General features: G+C 43.1%; 1 protein-coding gene across 1 annotated transcript; it reads right to left on the bottom strand.

Moving 5' to 3' along the window:
• Positions 1-2,216: 2,216 nt before the first annotated feature.
• Positions 2,217-4,423, bottom strand: LOC131881086 (uncharacterized). Its single transcript, XM_059227848.1, has 2 exons — positions 3,390-4,423; positions 2,217-3,072 (listed from the first exon to the last, which is right to left on the bottom strand). The coding sequence occupies exons 1-2, from the start codon at positions 3,775-3,777 to the stop codon at positions 2,279-2,281; spliced, it is 1,182 nt and encodes a 393-aa protein (XP_059083831.1). The 5' UTR covers positions 3,778-4,423; the 3' UTR covers positions 2,217-2,278.
• Between the last annotated feature and the right edge of the window lie 8,654 nt (positions 4,424-13,077).

Here is a 13,077-nt window from a genome sequence, read left to right as displayed (position 1 = left end):
TGTCACTATTTGACCCACTATTGTTGATTAGAGTCACAATCCATGGAAACAGATGTTAAACCATATATTCTATGAAAATATGTTATGCTTAGCTTTCTTTCAACAAAACGTGTTCTTTCAATCACTGAACATCCAATAACAATGTCTCCAATAATTATGCCTAAAGCAGGCAATCAGGTCAAGACATCCAGCTGAAAAAAATAAAATGAAATCAAGAAAACGTTTGTTTATTATGACTGTCACCAGATAAAAATGGTTTAGGTTTATAGAATACAGGAAGAAGAAAACAAGGTGTACTAAAGTGAAGAGCTCTGCTGCATGAGGCTCACATAATTCTAAGCATGTTTAGAGATTTGCACAATGATTAGTTCACAATAGTATATGATACTGAAGAGCTGTTTATTTGTTGTAACCACCAAATCAGGGACCTTTCCCGCAATGGGTTTAGGAATGATTATCATTTGCATGAAAAAGCATTTTGAAACGAAAGCGCTAGAAGTATTAGATATGAATTTGCTGTGCCTTTACCTGTAGCCAAATCCAATCAAGGAAAAATATCTGTACCACGCTGTGGATAAAATTGGTTACCCCTTCAAAAAATTGGCGAGAATTTTGCAAGTAATATTCAATCGCTTTAATTATCATTTTGACAAAAATGTGTGGGCGATATGATGCGTACTATATAAAGGGCTTTATGAAGGGATATATTGAAGGAAGGATTGAATGAATTTTCAAAGGATCCCTTTTTTGGTCTTCCAAGGAACGTACTTAAATCGATCAGTCAAGGCTGCAAATGGTAACACATGGCTTGCGTAATACGGGTAACTGTGGAGGGATGTCTTCAAGAGCTCAGGGGCTTCGTGAGTTTGCTGATGCCTGGACTGTCTTCATTTTAGAGTTGATGTGGATTCTGAGCTTGGGCTTTGAGATCGATCTTAAGGGATTTTCCAGCTCAACAGGACCAAAAGTAAGGCCACTCTCATGAACCCTGTGGTCCCCCAACCAATATCTAGATGTTATGGCTCCAATTCGCGGGATATTGTGCGCCCGTGCATTGTGTGCCATGATCGTGTTATCCACTCTGTGTGGAGGTCAAACCCTGCCCGAATGGCGTAAGAGGAATCAGTTTGTTTTCATTACTGAGCTGACACACATTTTAGCCACCAGGGACCTCTGGTGTTTCTAGGTCTTGCCCATAGTGGGCTATGGAATAAGTTCCAATCAATCAGTTGATCTTTTAGATGTTCAAAAGTGTCTAAAGACACTTAAGATCAAACTTGTTTAAGTACATCAATTGAATTAGAAACGCAAACAGCCTGGGTTATGCAAAAAGACCGTCTGTTCATCATTTTGTTTTGGCCTGACCCACGACTCCTGCTGGGTCAATTTTGGAATCGAATTGTGACGTTATCCTGAGAGCTGATCAACTTGATGATGCACAATTCATTCAGAAACATCTTAGTTTTTCAAAACACGTCATTTAGGTTTTCAACCTTGCAAACCTAATAACGCCCATTCTTACCGAAGCTGATGTGACATTCGGTATCTAAAACCAAGGACGACGTCGTCACTGGACAGAGACGGTAGGGTGGGGGAAACGTAACTTTTATCCAGATGAACCGAATGCATTTTCCTTCACACAAGTTGGACTTTAGTTATCTCAGAAAGTTTTTCGCCAATTTTGACCTCAATCGAGCGTCTGCGTCAAAAGCAATGAGGTCTTGAAACTCAGTACGACGTGGGCAGAAAATGACTTGCTTAGCACCACCTTGGTAAGATCTTACCAGCATGGTGCTAACTCATTCAATCTGCACCCTCCCTGGTCCGAGTTTTAAATGCCCATAACTTTTGACGCAGATGTTCGATTGAGATTAAAACTGACCATTGCTTTCTGAGGCTATAATTGAGTCAAATCAACAATTCGTCAGCATAAGCTCAACTCAGGTTTGCATCTTAGAATTTTTCTTGTGAGGTGAAAGTTATGTAAGTTTCGTTTGGTGTGGTTGGCAAGTTCTGGCGGACCTTGTAGAATTCGGAAAATAATCCTACAATATGACAGTGACTTCAAACTCATTCAAACTCCTCTCTAAGCAAAGTTTTGTCCACGTGCCCCCGTTTCAAAAGGATTCTTCTGATGATTATTCCGTCCTTGTTAACAATTTAATCCAGAAAGTTGACATGAATAGTTTTCAGGGTTGAATTGTACATCCATGAGTTAAGGGCACTTTTAGCATCTACTGTTTCCCAAACAACACCTGTAACATCTATCATCATTTTATTATCCCATTTTGAATTGAATCAAAATAACTATATATGTGATCAGTAAGCCGTCCATTGCTATTGCCGTAGAATAGTTCAAATCAAATAATCCCATTGGTTGAAGGGCGGCAGATCGGCTCCAATTCTCCCGGACCACATCAAATTGTTGGTGTTGGATGGGAGAAAACTGTGAATATCGCTTGGCAAGGATCTCTTCGATGGCATACTTGGCTTGCTTCATTTTGAGAGTGATCCCATGTCCAACGTGGTAGAAAGGAATGTACCTGAGACTGGACATTTCACCAACAGCGACAAAAGTACCCCCAAGCAAAAGTTTCGCCAACTCCCTGTCGCCAAAAGAAGGCTGGGTCAAGGCCAAGTATCCATTCGTGGCCTGAAATATACCGAAGATGGTCAAGATCATTGCACACAAGGTCTCTGTGAAAATGACGGGTCCGAGGCAAGTTTCAATCCTCGAGAGTAATTGTGTTATTGATTGAGCTTTTCGGAGCAAATCTGACGAAACTATCTGGTTTTCCTGATCCAAACATGAATTGAATGAATCCATGATGCGGTTGGTGCCAATGAGAACCTCATATATCAGAAGATTTGAGGCGATAAGAAGGAAAGGGTACAAGCACAAAATGAGTGAGATCGAAAACAAGATTGAATATGTCAGTTGAAAGGTCCACTCGCATTGAGGTTGAATTCGGCACAAAACGTGGATGGTAAAATTGTTAACGCCAACGCATGTGCAGATTGATATCCATTGGCCAATCACACAGTAATGGAGAATCCGAAAGATGTTACTTTCTGAAACGAGACACGCAATTTTTTTTTAAAAATTGGAGAAAAAGCCAAAAGAACCTCGCAAGGTGTGGAAAAGTACTTAACAAGTAGATGCAAATTTTTGAACAATAACTGTGATATTTTTGAGGTGTTTGCTTCAACAATCTATGTGATCAGAGCCCAATTTCCTAAAACCAAGGAGTGAATCTTAGATTGAGAATAGGTCGCACTCTACTTCACAAGTTGGATTGTTTCTCGATCTAAGATTCTTGCCTTAAAAAAACTGGGCTCAGTAATCACAACGCAGTTTGACAAACTTTTCACTGACCAATTTACTTTACCTTTCTTTTTGACAAATGTACACAGGAGGAAATCCACTTCATAAATGATCTCGTTGATACAGGCCACATTCTTCCGATAGGAGACCCAAATGAATAGCGCTTGACCCGTGGATACCATCCACACAATCCAAGTCGACGACAAGTCCAAAATGGAAAATCCTCGTTCGGAGAAATAGTCTAGCATTACAGCGATGCCCCCATTTCTTAGAAAAAGCACAGCTAATCCCAGTGACGGCAGTGTCAAAGTGGATACTTGAGCTAATGTTAGCCACGAGCTTCGCCGTTGGAATTGCAATATCTTAAGGCTTTTGCTCAAGTGCAATTCTATTGGAAAACCCAAAGCCTGTGCCATAAAGAACACCGCTTTTGCGATTCCAGAATCCAGCATTTCTCCAACAAATTAACTTCCATCCAACTCGTATCAAAAATGATATTGGTCTGCTTTCAAAAGCCGTAATTTGTCTTACCATTTAGCCTTTTCAAAGGTAAAGTAGTAAGGGTTAGTTACCAAAGGCTCCGTTTGTTTAGCGAGGACCTCTGCCCCATGAAAGGTGGTGGATAAACAATGAGCACCGAGAGTCCATTCAATGCTTGAATAGTTAATGCTATATACCACATCAGGTATGTTTTAAGTGCACGGGTACACCATGATACAACCATAGTGTCACGTGGGAATTTATGAATGTTTAATATGAGCGAGCACAGTAATAACATATAACAAGAGTGCATTTACCTTAAACGCAAAAAACTATTTATATTGAAAAGAGAAGCTCAAATTCAACGCAGAGATAAAAATCCTTGAAAATTCCAATATCTGCTGTGTTTTTGCAGACAATTTTCTTTTGAATAAATCGTTGCAAAACCTCTCTGTAACAAATACTGTAGCATCGTTTTGATCTTTGATTTGCCAATTAAAAAGCAGTTTGCGCATTTTACAGCGCTTTACGTAAATAACTTCAGTTCTGGATTCAATTCTCCTTCAATGTTAGCTCGTGCACTTTACTTTTCTCTCTGGTCTCATAGGGGGCTTTATTTCCAACGTCAAACCGCCCAAACGAAATTGGGAACAGGCAAGGCAGATTGTCTAATAAACTATTCGTAACATACCATGAACGCAATTTCTTTTCCGGACACAATATGACCTGAGGCCTGCTTTTTAAAGCTCGTACCTCGAACTTGGGGGGCTTGACTGTTAACGGCTATGAAAATACACTCGGTAAATGGGTGAGCGGATGCTCATTCTTGGTAGCGTCCGAGCCTTAGCTCAGAGTACAAGCGTTTAAAAAACTCGCCTGTGGGTCGCTAATTATACAAAAGATTTGGATATAATTAACCAAAAACAAATCAAACGCATCATAATTCAATAAAGAGGAATTGACCCATCAGCCTTTTATTTGGAAGACGCTAACTGACAAGGAGCCCTCTGAAGTGCAAAACGTGAACCGTATTTTGGGTATCGTAGGAAGCCTATCACGGCATTCTCTATTATCAATGGGTTCGAAGCGGAAAATCAGCTCTCCAGCTTGAATAACCTCGGTTAGGGCTCCCAATTCAAACGAATACGGGTACCGAAATGAAGACCCACGATAAAGAATGCGTTTTACAGCAGCCCTGGTTCTGAGACCAAGAAAGAAAGGCAGGGGTTAGGGCTCTTTAGTAGAAGAGTACGAGGATGAAAAGGGACTTTTGACGGGCGAAGCCGTCAAGGTCCAAGAAGCTATCATTTGAAACAAATGAACCTGTACCGGTTTTTGGTGACAATGCGTGCTCTTATCCTGCCGACGACTTTTCGACGACGGCTTCTTGGATCTTGAAGGCTGCGCCCGTCAGAGGTCGCTTTTCATGCTCGTGCTATTCTACTAGAGAGTCCTGGCTGATGTCCTTTAAGCTAAAAAGGTGCCTTTCCGGTTCACTACAAAGGAATTGAAGAATTAATCTCTATATTGTATTCAGCTGAGAAAAACCTATCTTCTCATGGCTGGCTCGTTCTCATTTTCGGTTCTGCTCAAGGTTGTCCATCCTTCGAAACAAAATCCTCCTCCCCTTGCTTGCCGTTATCATTCCCGTTGACTGAAAGACTAACATCAGATCTTCCTTGTGACAGCCACATTTTTGTTATAAGAAATATCTTTGACCCATGCGATGTGGGTAACGTAACCGTTCACACCTTTCCATCATGTCCTGCTTAAATTTCCTCAACTGGTGCGCCTATTGTATCCCCTCTTGGAACTTGCCCGTCTATCTACAATACGGATGGAATCTCCTATTTCAATGTTCCTTGATTCTGCCCTCCATTTTGGTCAAGTGACTAGGATGGGCAAAGTATCGTTGATCCAAACGGAATCGACCATCATTTCCAAGCATTGGAAATGCTTTCGAGGATTAATATACTGAAAGTTACAGTGAGGAATGGTGAGGGTCGGTCGTTGAAAAAGAAAATGGTTTGGTGTTCAGTGCTGCGGATTCATCTGAGTGGCTGCCTTGGTATGTTAAAGGTCTCGAATTGAAAAATCTCGTCTCTCCCGAGTAAATTAGTCGAAACTCGTCGCTCTTGATATGCCACATACTCTTTCCTCCTTTTCTAAGATCGCACTTTGTTGCACTCCCCTCAAATGCGGCGCTTGGGGTAGCTAAAACTGTTATTCAAATCGGATCTTACACTTCAAGGTTTTTGCTGCAGCCGTAATTTTTGTCCCGTTGTCTAAATAGACTGATATTGGGCGTCCACAAATGTTTTCAAAGAATCGAAATGATTCTAAGAAGTCATCTTCACCCAATCCGAATTTTTTTAGACTGATCTCTCATAAGAAATCCTTGGACCAGTTCAGTTGAGCGTTGAGATGATCAAGGGGTTCAAGCAGAACATGATGCGTTTTTTTTTTAAATTGAAAGCTTAATATATCAACTTAGAGAGGACACAATTCAGAGTAATAGTTTATCGAAGAACTGGCAGAAATCGCGTGAAAAAGGGCAAGGCGGGGGGATATGATTGCAGTCTGACATAGCGACAATAAAGAAATAAAGCCATTGCACCAATTAGTGCGAGACAACCCAGGGCTATGATGACGTGAATGACCCAGAAAGGGTATGAAGTCGAGATGAGAAAGTCGACAAGGATGAAAATGGGAAATGGAAATTCTAAAGTAATTGCAAAGGCCCACAAATTCGCGCACCTGACGGATCGTGGAAGGAAGGGAAAAGTTTTTAATTGCCTTGGATTTGTCCTTTCCAAGTAAAATGCCATTTGGAATCAAGGTATAGCCAAGGTAGGGCACTTCGAGTTGCCCAAAATGACATTTTCGGACATTGAATTTCAGCCTGTGACCGCAAAGACGGTCAAAAGCCTTTTGTAATTCGAGGATTTGACGGGAATGGTCTGGAGTATGAACGAGAACATCATCTTGATATGTGATGCATTAGAGAGAACGCATGGCAAAATCCATCATGCGGCCAAAAGAGGCTGAGGAACCTAGCAGCCCCATGGGAGTACAGTTCAACTCACAGGAACCGAAACCTGGGATAGTGAAGCAGGTGTATTTCCGACTACTTTCGGACAACGGTAGCTGCCAAAAACCGGCAGTCAGATCAAAACTAGAAAAGAATTTAGACCCGGTGCGGCCAATTTCGTTAATAGAATCCTGCACCTCGCGCTGAGTGTATTTGTCAATAAATGATTTACTATTAACAACACGAAAATCGAGAACTAGACGGCGACTACCGTCCTTTTTTGGGACACAAAATATGGGAGAATTGCAATGAGACTTAGAGGGGGAACCAACTCCTAATTTAAGCCAGTTATTCAAATGATCAACCAAAACTGACCTGCGTGTCTCGGGCATGCGGAAATGTTTGACGTAGATAGGTTCATCGGTGTTGAGAGTCACTGGATGCTCCATGACAGAGGTTCTCCCAAGGTCATGCTTGTTTTTGGAGAAAACATCGTGATATCGATGTAACTTCTTTGCAGTTCCGGGGACAAATGGGACAATGTGGGTTTTACTGCCGCAATGAGAAAGGCCAACTTGGAAAGATCACAAGAAGATGAGCATGCAGGGCCCGTCGCAAGAGGCTCGTCAGACATGTTGAGATGGATTTTTCCTCATTCTGCTTGACTGAAAGGTGACAAAGACCCCAGGTAAGTGGATTTGGAGATTTCAACATCCACGTTGAGTGGATTATCAACAATGGTGAACCCGATGCCACTGGAGGAGAAGGAGAGAAGAGCATCCTTGCCCATGATAAGGAATTCAGGCAGTCAATTGTAGAAATGCAGGTTAATGGAGAAGCGGCCGTCAGGGGAAGCTGGGGGAACCTGAGGGCCCGTACCTTGACGGCAGATACCGAACCCGCGGGAATGACCGTGGTCTTGGCAGTGACATTAAAGCTTGTGCCCATCTCGTATCATCAAAGAAGAGCTGTTTGGAAATTGAATCATTCATAGGACATGCTGTGAATGTGCTGAAAGTCGCTGCCAAGGATAACATCTGACTACAAATTGGTAACCACGAGAAAGTAGTGTAGAATAGTTCGACCAAGAACTGTGACAGGGAGTGAGTAGAGGCTCTTAACTGAGAGGAAGGAGCCTGCAGGGTCACTCAGAAGAGGCAGAGGCCGGGGGACTTTAGCTGGGCGAGGATGAACACGGATGAGACGAAAAGCCTTTTCACTGACGAGGGAAAATTGCGCCCGTGTCGTAGAGGCCCTCAACCACAGAACCACCGGGGAGAGTGACTGATGTACGTGGACGAGTGGCGGCTTGAAATGGCGAGGTGAGGGAAGCAATGACAAAGGCATGGAAACGGGTGAAAGACTGATTAACGGGACTGGCTGCATGAGATACATGCGGCCCTACACTCAGTTTCACGAGTAGTAGGCTGAGAAATGTATCATGGATAGTGGGACGAAATTTGCCCTCTGCCAGTTCCTTTTTGCGCCGGACACATTCAGTAGAATGGTCCACCTTGGCCCAGGCAAAGTAACACTTCACCTGGGACCTGTCGCGGGTTTTATTTTTCAAACTACCCCAATTGCCGGAATTGCCCAGGTTGGGATTTGCAGAAGCAGCCACAGTGGATGTCCGCATTGAAGATCGAAGCGACGCTAGGGAAGAGGCCAACTGGGCCACCTGGGACTCAAGGGACGAGGCCTCTTCAGATGGGGGAAGTGCAGCGGTCGAAACGAATTGGGACTGTCCACGCTTCTGTTGCTCAGAAACCACTACACGCTGAATGACTTACAGCATGTCGGACATTTTGTGAGCTCCTGCCAGGGTCACCTCCTCGATAGGACGGTCGCCCAGTCCCAACAGAAAAGAAATTGTCTCGGAAGAACTCCGTAGCCTTCTCCGTAGCGGCCGTGGAGCAGGCCCTCTTGATAGCCGGCAAGAAAGTCCGCTGTTTGCCGAGAAGGGGAAGCCACGCAACAATGCTCCAAGTTTCTTGTAAATTTTCGCATTCCGAGGCAAAGACGATGGCGGAATTGAGCCGCAAGTTCCGCCTGGGACTGTTTGAAGGACTTCAAAATGCGAGCACGCTCGTTAGCGGCGAGGGGAGGGGAAAATTCCGCACCAGAGTTGTCTTGAAGCCCTCCCACGTTGACACATCGTCTTGACCCAGTTCACACTGGTAACAGTCATCCGCGGGAGAAGAGGGGACAAGGCTGAGGATCGCCTGCTGTAACTGGACCTCATTGTTCCATGTTTAAGGCTTCCCACACCTCGGTATACGTGCCAGACGCCGTTTTGTACTCAGTTGCCACAGGGTGCCCTGAATATTTGGGGATCTGAACCACTATTTTGGCCACTGTGAGCACAACATCGTTGACATTGTCCGGAGCTTCAGCCATGATGTCAGAGGGACTGATCAGCTCACTTTCTGGCACCGTTGGAAGACGGGGTAAGGTCAAAGTATTTCGTTCTGGAGTACCAGCAAAGCCTGAGTCACGATCTTTATCACGGGGCATTCACACAGGAATAATTACCACAATATACACGTTACTTCAGGAGTGGAAGGAAAAAATTCGAAAAGCTGCCACCAATATTGTGTCGATGTGAACGCGATGAACCGTCGTAAAGAACTGCTGTATTGCGGCGAGAAATCAAACACAGAAAATGAGAGCAAGCGGACAAGCGCGCGGTAATTATACTAAGGATACACTAAATAAAAAAAAAAAAAGATGGAACAAATGCCAGTTCTTGCCGAAGATCACAAGACCACCATGGAAAAGTATATCAAAAATGGTTATGCCAAACAGGTACGTAGAAGAAGAAGACGAACTCAACCAGTCCTTATATATAACACTGTCTTTCACTCAACGATGGCTTGTACACCCAACCAACCCTCCAGAACGATTTGATCAATCTACTTATTAGGTTCAGATAACATTGCCACTCTACCACTAACATCAAAGTAATGTATAGTCGATGCAAAAATGAGTCCTGAACACGCTCGATATCACAGATTCCTTTGGAATTTGGAACCAGGGGAAACGTTGGGCTCTTCTAGATGACTGTAGAGTGGTTTGGAGACTCGTCATCAACTTGCCAAGCAATGCTTCCTTGCATTGCGGAAGAACTTGGTTATTCCAAGATATTAAAAAAGAAAAAGTCCGATCCAAGTTCAACATGGACGATTATCTGAACAGCTTTCCTACTGATGAAAAAGCATCATCTCAAGCATGCATGTTGAGGAAAACGATGATGTGTGGAAACATCAAAATAACAAAATGAATGTCCAACATGACATGTTGCAATGATCATTTATATCCCCCGACTATCCACGAACCACAACCAAAGAGATATTTCGACCCGACAAAAGAAAATGTCGTGGGAATAGACTGGAAACTGGGTCTTGCCTTGAAGTGCAGCAAGATTTGCACCATTGTCTTCCCACGATTCGCACTTGGCTTTTACTTGGGTTAAATGCAAAGGAGGTCCCATTGTATCTCTTCGTCAGCCACTGCCACAATGTGCCATCGGTTCTCCATCAACGATATCACGAGCTAAGAGGACATGAAGCATTAAGGAAAACAAAATCAAGATGTGTACTCTGTGCAAAGAGGGATGCAAAGCCTATGGAACAACTGATGGGAGAGCATCCTGAAAAAAAGATTGATGTTCCGGCCCCAACTTGTTCAAGACTTTCAGTTGATTGCTTTGGTCCCTGCAATGTCAATATTTCAAGAAATGATACCGGAAAAAGTCCAAAATAAGCCAATCTTGTCAGCAGCATCTGCTTGAACCCCCCTTGTCTCATTTTTTGAAAATATTCGTCAAAGGCAGAATTTCTTGAGAAGTAACGATAACGAAATGGTCCATTCTTTCGGTCAACATATTTCGTCCATTTGATTAAAATTAAAGCAGGCTTTTTTTATTCTCCACATTCCTTGGATAATTTCCATTGCAAATCAATGGTCGTATGATTTCAAATCAGTAAGTGGACTGGACATTCTCCGGATACTTAAAAACTTGCCAAATCAAAAAAGATATGCTTTTGAAGGTTTATCTAACAAAAGTTTAAAGGGAATAAGATGTACAATTACCGGTCCCTTTGCTCGTTGATTAATCATGTCTCTGACTTCAGGGTACGTCCCTTTGCCATGGAAATCGGCCAAAGTTTTGTCACGTACAAAGGCGGAGAACCCAGTCAAGTTTAACTGGCACCCAATTAGTATTTTACCGTCACTTTCGAAGGTAGTGGAGAAAGCACTTTACCAACATTTTTTTTACAACTTTTAACGACGACATCTCATTGATGTACTATTTGGATTTCACTCTAAACATTCCAATATGCATGCAATATATAACTTCTTATAAAATGTCTCAGAGAACTACATCAATCTAAATATTCGAAAGGCTTATTAGTAGGCTTGAATGGCCTTTGATACTGTTGACCATAACGTTTTTTATTAGATCGAGCACTGGTCTCGTTTCCCAAGGATGCAGACTTATCATGAAATTTGGATGTTCAGCAAGCGCAATATTTGCGGCATTTACGGGCTTGTTTATCATACATAAAACGTCCCCATTCTCCCGCAAACAGCCCGTTCCTCGTTGTCTTATTAATTTACGTAGATATTTTAGCTTGTCTGGCACGAAGGGTTTGTCAAATCTGAAACTACATTAACTGTTGATTGATCAGCTGTTATATGAATATGAACTGAAACAGGAACTTTTACGACAGAAAAAATGCAAATGTACAACATCATCCAGATAGCGTGGTATTTTTGTAATCCTCAGATTATCCTCCGGATACCAAAAGAGCCATAAATTTGTAGGATGATGAGTTGTACCATAACATTTTAGAAAACCAAACATGAATAAGGTAAATCAAAATAGGTAAACAGTAATAAAAGATGATGATATCCACCCTCTTAGCTGTCCGCTTCTCCGAATTGGCCACGGATAGAGATGTTCTTCTAAAGTTCCAATTCGGTTTCCGGAGAAGCCGCTCTACCACCACGGCAGCAACTCTCCTCTATGAAATTGTGCACTCAAACATCAGCAGTAAGAGGAGAGTTTATGGATGCCTTGTGGATTTCTCCAAAGCATTCGACAGGGTGGACCGAACGCGGCCCAATATGCATAAACTTTTCACCGAGACCACTAGTGACCGACCTCCTCTTTGCGTCTCCACACTCGTGCCAACAAGGCAACTCACGAACCTCTGCCTTTCTGCTTTTGGGTAAAGTGCAAGAATTTCACCAACGCCTCTCATCAGGGGTGAGTCCTAATCTAACGTGATTCCTACTTCTGTCATCCACTAGTCGCCTGCAGTCGCGTTCTCCTTCCTGATCGGTAAGGATAACCCACACTATCTGGTTAGTGATATGGTAGACGATCTACACTCCTCTACAGAAAAGCGCTCAGAGTTTCCCCACATTGTTGGACATTAACCTCGCGCAGCCCGATAGTGAGGGGTTCGGTAAGGCATGGAAAATGCGTCCATGCATTTTTTGCCATATTGGGGCACGCACAGTATCGTTTTGAGGAACTTTGGTGAAGGTGACATCGGCGGATTTGAGGGCGGATTGAGAGGAGTTTGGGAGTCACAGGTGAAGACCGTAAAGGAAAATTGGGAGAGATGTAGGTCCGAAGAGTTGAAGAACTATTGGAACGGGGAGATTCTTGATAAGAAGTCTATTTGTACATGTATCCGATCCTGGCCTTGGCTTTGATCATTGATGATTTGAGATGGTTGTGAAGGAGAGTTGAGTGGAGAATGTGAAACCGACGTAATTTAAAGTTATTGACGATTTCAATCGGACTATGGATGATGTGGAAGGAGGTGGAGGCAGACGTCCTTTATGGAAAACCATGGCCTTCGTCTTGATGTTATTGACTTGAAGGCCGTTCTCTTTGTATTAACCGTGGAGTGCATTGATGGCATTTTGCAATTCACATGGCTAAATCAGCCAAGAGAACCGGTCGTCTGCATATTGGAGATATTGAACAGAAACGTGGTTAATAGTGGAGCCTTGGTGTGTGAGGGCTTCGGGCAGGTCGGATACATAGAGATTGAATAGAATTGGCGATAGTGGATCTCCCTGCGGAAGGCCAATGGAAATGAAGTAGCAGGGGGATAGGCCCTCGCCAGAACGAATTGGAGCATTTGAGTCCCGCATAGATGTTGGACAGCAAGACACAGATTGAACGCGGAACCCCCCTCAGTTGGAGTTTGAGGAATAACAG

Source organism: Tigriopus californicus, chromosome 5 (genome assembly GCF_007210705.1).
Source record: "Tigriopus californicus strain San Diego chromosome 5, Tcal_SD_v2.1, whole genome shotgun sequence".
In the NCBI taxonomy this organism is placed as follows: Eukaryota; Metazoa; Arthropoda; class Copepoda; order Harpacticoida; family Harpacticidae; genus Tigriopus; species Tigriopus californicus.
Note: the sequence above shows the minus strand (reverse complement) of the source record. Positions and strands in the feature narration are given on the sequence as shown.

Excerpts from the sequence above, each read along its gene's own strand:
- LOC131881086 (XM_059227848.1), bottom strand. The coding sequence starts at position 3,777 with ATGCTGGATTCTGGAATCGCAAAAGCGGTGTTCTTTATGGCACAGGCT. Across the intron at positions 3,073-3,389 it reads TACATTTGTCAAAAAGAAAG|AAAGTAACATCTTTCGGATT; the intron begins GTAAAGTAAATT and ends GTCTCGTTTCAG.